The sequence below is a fragment of the Phallusia mammillata genome, unplaced genomic scaffold (assembly GCF_965637545.1).
Source record: "Phallusia mammillata unplaced genomic scaffold, kaPhaMamm4.hap1.1 HAP1_SCAFFOLD_133, whole genome shotgun sequence".
NCBI lineage: Eukaryota > Metazoa > Chordata > Ascidiacea > Phlebobranchia > Ascidiidae > Phallusia > Phallusia mammillata.
The window spans coordinates 7,264-16,242 of NW_027648877.1; the positions used below are offsets into that span (position 1 = coordinate 7,264).

Genomic DNA, 8,979 nt, shown 5'->3' on the forward strand with positions numbered 1-8,979 from the left:
GGTCATAAATTTTGGTTTTGTAAATAACTTAAAAAGTTGACCTGATTGAAGAAAACCGTAATGATTTTTGAAATCAGTACCCCAAAATTAGTCAATATCAGTTTTAACATTAAAGACACCAAAAATTGTGTTGGCCAGTGTTATCGAAAACAAATCCAAAATGTTAACGGCAGGTTCGTTGTGGGCAAAACGCATTCACACGTTGCCTGTTACCCGCCAGACAAGCGTACAATTGCTGCCCGAAGAAATGCGAACGTATTTTCACAGCCGTATTTTCACAAAGGTTCATGTTAGTTATTTGGTGCATTTACAAGAAAAACACTTATAACGCATTGCTTATTTTTTTACAAGCATTCACCAAAAACAAATAGATAGGTTCAGCTTTTAAAAATAGCCAATTGTGGCTGCAGCTGCACCCTTTTTGTTTCAATGCCTAATTTACATGTTTACAGTTTTGTCATCTGCCTTACTCATATTTTGGCGCTGAAACAAATAAATACAAAATTGATTGATTGTCCTTCAGGGACAAAAAAACACATGCTGGCAATTGTTTTTATCTTGCTTGTATGTAGCATAAACTGACTACGTATCTATCGTTTTTAATTGACCTGATGTATATTGAATTGTTTTTTGTCATGTCTGACCTGTCAAGGCTTTATCGTGTCATTGTGTCAAAACAGCATATTTTGGGCCAATGGTCAATAGTCGATTACCTTAATTGTAAAAAAATGGCTTCAAATTCCTTGTCCATGTTCTGACTTTGTCTGTTGCTGATAAATTGATATTTCAATATATGTGCTTGTAATTGTATTGTGTGTTTGATTGTGTAACTGTACAGTATATTTAATACCTAGTTCTAAGCTTACGTTACGTTATAGGCGCCAAAAAAAATATATTTTGAAAACTAGTTTTGGGGGGTTATGATTTTATTACGTTACATCGCTCGCTTTTTAATTCATTACATATTACTATGCTGAAGTAACACATAGTCAAGTTTACAGTATGCAGGCTAGGTAAATAACTTATGAGACAAGCAACTCATATAACTCAGTTATAAAGCTATATCACAGCTGTCTTGGCGCTGTAACGGAATGTTAGAGAAGCTTAGACTAGAGTATTGTTACACTGTTGCGAAACATTAAGGAAATTTCCGTAAGATGCATGCTGTATGAAGTTATGACTCATTGCTGCGAAAATCGGTGGTCAACCTTGCGGTAATCAATGTAAGCAGCAGAACGTTAACGTAGAAATTATTTCCGACGAATTGTCTGGGACCCCAACCTATGTTTTTGCTTTAGATGTATTTGTTCGATACCGTTGCTGAGGAAGTTCTTGCATATTTTCGTTTTGTATTGTCTTTGAACTTCGTCCACGTAGGCCAAATGTTCACTCGTCGTTTAAATTCCAAATTATTATTATTATTATATCTTGTCCGTTGTACATTGTTATTACATTGACAGTAAAGGTTAATAAAGTTTATGATAAACAAATCTTACGTCACTTCCACGTCACTGTGACGTTAGTGTGGCCTCTTGCACTGTCACGAGATGGCGGGAATTAACCGTGATATATGGCGGGAAGTGATTCTTATGCTAATGTGGCTTTTCTCACAGTGAGGCACGGCTGTGAATATTAGAGGAAAGGGCAAATTGGCAGAAACAGCACTCTGACTTTAACTATCTTCCTCGACCATAAAGAACACGATTCACATACCACCGCAAACTTTTACGGGGGAAGCAAAAGTTTATGAATTACGCTATAAGGTTTGCACTGAGCTTGCACTAATTATGACAACATAAACATCCTGTGTTCAATTAACGGAAGTTGTTCTCGCTTAATAGCTGGTGTATCGCGGCGGTCTTGTTACTGTGGAAGGTATTTTTTGTATAACGGCAAAATGTTGTTTGGACCTCAAACTCTGAACGTACTCTTGTGTAAGTACTGTAAACGTTTAATAAGTGTTTTATTTCAAGTTTGTATTCTAAAATCTAAGTTCTATTTTGCTATTGATAAAATACCATCTGTGTATTTCGATCATTTAATTTTAATCTGCTGTCAATTTTGTAACTGTGTTTAAACCTAAACGTTTTGATGATTAATTGTAACATTTACAGTGTAATCATAGGTGTGAATGATTAAATGAGTATGTGTGTTATGCGTTTGAATTCTACAACTGTTGTATGTCTTATATAAACTTGAAAGACATTCAGGCAAAGAGCTTGTTTAATTTTACACTGGATTTATTGCAGTAATTGTTGCAACGACGTCGACATCTTTTGCTGTTTGTCCTGGAAACATTGTGGGACGCTATGGAACTTTATCACACAAAGCGACACATGAAGAGTTGTGTACATGGAACTTTAATCCTCCAGCCGATGTAGGAAACAACTACCTTCTGTCCATTACTGTGCTACAGTTGAAACCAACATTCAGCTTTTATAATTCTGGAAAGAAAATTGCAATCATTAAATTTCCTGATGGTGAGTTTTATTTTTCCAATTCCTGCTAATTTGAGTAAAGCTTGGTGACTTGGCAGTAATTAGTCTTGGGTAATTGTTTTATATTTCTTGAGCAATAGATAAACGCAAGAAATTTGTTTTTAACGCTTTTTTTGTGTGATTAGAACAATTAAACTCTTCTTGTAAAAGCATCGAGCCAATAAATGATAAACTGCAGACAATGCACACTGTTTCGACCTATAAAGTCTCATCAGTGCAGCTGGTGACGGGAGACTCTGATACTTCCAACAAACTGGGTGCCCTTTGATGGCTATACTAGCGAATACGACCGATTTGTCGTCACGAGTTGCACTAATAATTCTGCCGCTTGAACTCTTGTTTTTTATACAATTCTAAGTTTCTCCAAACGTATTTTATTGCAATGGTTATTCGTTTTATTCCACTGACTGCAGGCGCAAAATTGACCCAAACTTCAGCATTGACGTCTGCATTCTGCGGAAGTTACGTCAAGAATCTCGATTGTAACGTCACAATTCCTGGTTGTCAGAGTCAAAACAAAAGCATATCGTGGCCACCGAAGTTGAATACAGAGTTTTGTAACTTTGAGATTCAGCTCACTTATGCAATCATAACATTTCCTAGCGGTTGTCCCAGCAAACAGGCTTACGCAAGTCAAACAGGTAATGACTTCAGTTGATTAAATCTCACCAGATTTCAATGTTCTATGTTGAAGTTAGCTTTTATTTTTGCCCTGCATGATGGCTAGTTAATGTTATTTATTTATTTGTTTTTCAGATGTATAAACACTAAATTCCCTATATTAAGGAGCTGCAAACTAAATAAAATTTAATAGGTCGATGTGAAATGTACTTGTATCTCACAATACCTAGTGTATTTTGTAATCAAACCACATTTACAGAAACTACTACTTCATTGCAAACGACATCAGGATCAAATACAACCACAGAAATGTCGATGACAAAGACAACTAAAGAGCAAAGAACAACTGCAAGTGCAACAACAGCAACAATTACAACAACAAAAATAGCAACACAATCGTCGTTGAAACCACACTCGACCTCTTCACTACTATCAGCAACCAAAAATGCGACAACATCATTCAGAAGTGAAACCAACAAGGATATGAAAGATGTAACGTCCACTTCTAATGCAGAAGGTAACAGTGCAAGGGAAGAAAGTAATTTGTCAAGCAGTAATAAATGTTTAGTATAGGCAATTCGTGGTAAATTTGTTTATGTTTTGGCTAATGTATTTTAATTACTGTTATATTATTCGCTTCACGCAGAATCTTCCACATCTGCTTCAGCGCAAACAACAATTGCAACTGTCAAAACGACGGGGGAATATTGGCCTGGAGTCGGTGGAGACACGGCAAATAGACTTGGTACGATAATACGTGTTAATATGTAAGCAAAATGCAAATATGGTTTAAATCTCAAACTTGCCATACACTCGTTGATTTGTATTTGTTAATTGAGCTTTTTTAAGTTTTTATTGCCAATTCATGTTTGCGTTAGTTACTTTACTGCGTTTGTAACTTAATCAAATAAGGTAACGATGTACTAATACCAGTTGCGGCTCGTGACTAAAATTTCTGGGGGTGCTGCTCCAATGTTTAGCCTTTATTGAACGAATATAAGTTGGCAATATATAGGAAAACCACATTTCTAGTTTTCTAGTCATTGTTTTGAGTAGAAAAACAAGTAATACAAATCTTAATTAGCAACTCCATTGTGACGTAATGGTTGTTACCCAATAATGTACACAAGTGTAAACAGCAGACGGTATCATTGGGGAATTTTGTTTACTTGCACAGCGACGGACCAAACTCGATAACATGCAGTAATAATGTGACAAAACACACGTGACACAGACTCGAAACGAAGCGGTTGTAAATACGGTAAAACACAACAACAGTACATAGAAAAAAAAATTAATAAATGAGTCGAAAAAGGTCGAAGTATTTCAATTGGACAACATGTAAGTAAAACTGGTTAACAATGACTACCAACTAACACACTTGCTATTAAGTCAGTAACTTATAGCCACAGTCAGCATTTTTAACATATTCTATGACACTTCACAGAATATTGCCACAAAAAAAAAACTAGCCATAAAGCTTTTTAATTGTATCATAACTGACAAATTTAACAACCACATTACATTTGTGTCAAATCTTTATTCAACATCTTTTCTTAATTTTTGTGTACAATTCTATTAATTGTTTGTAAGTTTCTTAACTGCTAAACTTGCTGCTTTATTTAGTGGCAAATAGCTTATCATTCCTTTTTGAAGTACAATACTCTCCATGCTTTGAAAATTACAACACTCTCACTTAAATTTAAAACATCTTATTAAACCTTGTGCTTCTATTTTACAACCAAAATGAATCGTAAAGCTATAGTTTGAGCAAAATAAATGATAGCTTCTTCCTTGATTTCCAAATGACAACTAAGAAACTGTTTTTTTTTCTATTTAGTGCTATTACTGCAAGTGCCCTTTTTGGAAATAATGGTGTTCCTTAGAAAAGTCTTTTTGGAAATAATGGTGTTCTTTAGAAAAGTTTGCATCCTTTTCAGTGTTGACAAGACAACAGGGTTTACGGCAAGAATTTGCACAATGTGCGCCAAAATGTGCAGGTCGAAATGTGCGCACATTTTTCGAAAATGTGCAGGTGCCAAAATGTGCAGGTTAAAATGTGCGCACATTTTTCGAAAATGTGCAGGTGCCAAAATGTGCAGGTCAAAATGTGCAGGTGCCAAAATGTGCAGGTCAAAATGTGCAGGTGCCAAAATGTGCAGGTCAAAATGTGCAGGTCAAAATGTGCAGGTGCCAAAATGTGCAGGTCAAAATGTGTAGGTTAAAATGTGCAGGTCAAAATGTGCAGGTCAAAATGTGCAGGTCAAAATGTGCAGGTGCCAAAATTTCTCCCTTTCATACTAAAAAAGTCTTTCTGTCCCTTTCACACAAACAATTTTTTGTCCCAATTACATAATTATTATATATCTTTCCCTGCATTTTTATTTTAAATAGTGTTCTGTGCAAATCAATTAACTTATATAGGTATGTTATTTTTCTTGTTAAATGCAGTGGATTAAGTTTTTTAACTGAACAGAATATGACCCTTCAGGGCAAAAATAACTGAAAATACAATGTGGTTTCAAACAAATGCAGTGGTAAATAACTGATGCCTATATAAATGGTGAGAACTTATACTTTTGCATTGCACATCCATCATTTTTTTCATGACATCTCAGTATTATCCTTTTCTAAACCCGTTTTGTTACCATTGTACATATTTTTTACCAAAAATATAATACAGAATGCCCACAGCGGTCTCAAAAAAATATTTTCCCTATCCTAATATTCTTTCTGGCTGTTTCAGTCTCTTTATCTCTCTAATTGTTCACGCCAGATTTAGTTTGTTTATTTATTTGCAATCCCACATGAAACATACACCTTTTTCGTTCATAATGGCAATCATCTAGTTTCTGTATATTAGTCAGGAAACAATTACAAATTTTGCAAAAGCATCTAATGATATTTTGGTGTATTATGATATTCCTACAGTAGGTCGTTTTAGCCACCTGGTCCACACAATAGCAAGTCAGAAGCAATAACATGAATGTTTTAGCAAACTTAAAATTAGGGCATCACATCAAGTATTTGTGTGGGTTTCAAAACTAACCTAATTAAATACCCATATACCAAGTTATGTCATGTAAATGAGCCTCAAACAAATAAAAAATGTCAAACATTAAGTTGGGCAACTGTGTGGTTGTCCTTTTCTTTTTGAATGTTGTCATTTGAGTTTCTTCCAAAGACACATATATAGTCCTTTTGTCAATTGTGCAGTATAACCCAAAGGATGGAAAACTTTCTAATAATTCTAATATCCTTATTTATTTTAAATGACTAAATCAACTGCCAAAATACTCATCAATAATTTTAACTGCAAGTGAGTCCAAGGTTAACTATTAATGGCGACTAGGGATTTGTTGTGTGTTCTTCCTTCCGGCGCTTGAAACTATCCGGCAGGGTTTCTTTCGGTGGTTTCTTTTCCTGTCGAACCCCACCCTCTTTCCCTAACACGAGTGGTTAGATTCTAGGGCCCCCGCGACTGGTCCCACCATCGTTTACCCCCCAGTCGTGTTATACTCATTTTGCGCCACACTCACTTTCTTGTGAGCACCCGACATATAACGCCTTATAATACGGTGTAGCTGCAGCGCGTTGTACCACTTTCCACCAATTGTGCCCGACACTTTTTTGCGCTTCATAACGTTTTAACGTTGCGCAGCTATTTCCGGCTTGGTGATTGTTTTAGTGCAATTGTGTTGCTATGTTGTCTTTCACCAAGCGAAATAAACTCAACTCAACTCAACTCAACTCAATTCATTTGTTTCATTGAATAAAAATCACTGGACAGCTGGGTCTTTGACTTGGTTTTGAGTTTAATAACAGTATACTCATATGGTAGTCCAGCAACTTCTAGAATTTCACATATGTCTTTTTTGGAAACTCTGTGAGGATCAGTGTAACTTTTGCAATGCAGTAAAAATCTAGCTTGTTGGCTGGCCGTAAACATCCTGTCAGGCATTTACGCACTTTGTAAAAGTTGCAGTAACTCATAAAAGGATAAGCGAGACCTCCAGACTTTGGCTCCACTAAAGAAATCAGCTGGCCCTGTGGTCGCATGGTTGACAACATGCTGACAATTTTGATAACTTCCGTAAACTAGTTTTTTGCCTTGAAAAAACATATCCTCATAAATACTCTGTTGTGTCTAACTCTTTGTTACTTATCATAGCAATTTGACTTGTGTTTTCTGCACCAGTTTCCTTGGTGGTTATGATGTCTAGCAATTGTTTTGGTGCCTTGAATTTTTCTTCAAATAAACTTAATTTTTGATTCACAAAATTTACCCTTTGTTGACAGTTTAAAATGAGTAACTTTGGAAAAAAACATGATCTTTGTTCAAGCTTGACCTTTCGTCTGTCCAGAGTTCCTGGTCGAGGCCAAAGTCGTTGAACATCAGTTCAAAGATACAGCCAGTTAGGAAAGTTCTATTTTTACCAGACTTTAAATCAATTAGTAATAAACTTTATGCACCCTTTAATATGTTAGGTAAAATCACTTCAAAGCATTTAAAGAAGTACTAAAAAGATAAAACGTACATTAAATACTCTCCAACAGCACAATCACAACCACGTAGTAACATTATACAGGGTAGATGCATAAATCTGACCATACAAGCCCAGCTTTGTCATTTGCTTGCTCTTAAAGCACCAAACTCAATGCAAGCATCCGACAAGCGTGTAGTGTTAATCAAGCGTGACGGAAACAATAGCTGGACTGTCATATGAGTATACTATTGTCTAATTGTAAAATCTATAGAAGCTGGGCAGGCTACAAGCTAACAGGCCTTAAATTAAAAACAATAAAGTCAAACCGATTGAGGTGACGATCGTGTACATATCTAGTCTGAAAAACAGTGTTTCCTATTTCCTGAATGCTAGATAATTTCACGCTTTGCCATATCTAACAAACACAACATGCATTTTTACAAGTTTCTCTTAAATCCGATTTTAATTTATAGGTCATAACTTATAACTAATATTTTTGGCACAATTTATGACCACAACAATAGTTTGACGTTAAATATCAATACTTCATTTGAGCGACTGCACATTTTGGCACCTGCACATTATGACTTGCACATTTCGGCACCTGCACATTTTGACCTGCACATTTTGGCACCTGCACATTTTGACCTGCACATTTTGGCACCTGTACATTTTCAAAAAATGTGCGCACATTTTGACCTGCACATTTTGGCACCTGCACATTTTCAAAAAATGTGCGCACATTTTGACCTGCACATTTTGGCACCTGCACATTTTCGAAAAATGTGCGCACATTTCGACCTGCACATTTTCGAGCACATTGTGCAAAAAACGCTCGCATGCCCGTCTCTGACAAGAACCGTTTTGCCTTTGAGGGACTCATGGAAATTGCTGGCTAACTGGATTTTCCTTTAAAAGTTTCAGTAACTTTTCTAACAACAGGATATGCCTGGTGGTCACTACCATAGGCGCCGAGTTTTTCAAAAATGCAAGGTGGCGGACGTAAAGTATGACGTCATTTTATGTGGCGTCATAAATGCGTGAAACCACAAGAACTCAAACTCAAAGCCCAAAAAACTTCCCATATAGACTGTTCGTCAAAATTAAAAAATAAATTTTGGAACACACTGTTATTCCGTTTAAAATTGGTTTGGTAAAATTTAGAAATGTTTAGTCACGTTGTTGTTGCCTTTTATCACCTAAAATAACCATTTATTACAACACAATCAAATTGTACACAATAATAGCCAAACATTCACGGGCAACAATTGTGTGTTTGACGTCATAAAAAGGGTACTGACCAAAATAGGTTGCAGTTTTAAGCCACGTTTCGTTGCTTTTTCGCCAGCACATTTATTTAAAAGCAAAATCGC

At 35.9% G+C, this 8,979-nt stretch overlaps 1 protein-coding gene across 2 annotated transcripts; it reads left to right on the forward strand.

Moving 5' to 3' along the window:
• Nucleotides 1-610: 610 nt before the first annotated feature.
• Nucleotides 611-5,248, forward strand: LOC145207660 (uncharacterized). Of its 2 annotated transcripts, XM_080078739.1 has the most exons (6): nt 611-1,763; nt 1,842-1,934; nt 2,250-2,480; nt 2,912-3,139; nt 3,379-3,636; nt 3,766-5,248. In XM_080078739.1, the coding sequence occupies exons 2-6, from the start codon at nt 1,898-1,900 to the stop codon at nt 3,888-3,890; spliced, it is 879 nt and encodes a 292-aa protein (XP_079934865.1). In that variant the 5' UTR covers nt 611-1,763; nt 1,842-1,897; the 3' UTR covers nt 3,891-5,248. The 2 variants fall into 2 exon arrangements, with proteins under 2 accessions (XP_079934865.1, XP_079934864.1); XM_080078738.1 differs by having other exon boundaries at nt 611-1,934.
• The last annotated feature ends 3,731 nt before the right edge of the window (nt 5,249-8,979 follow it).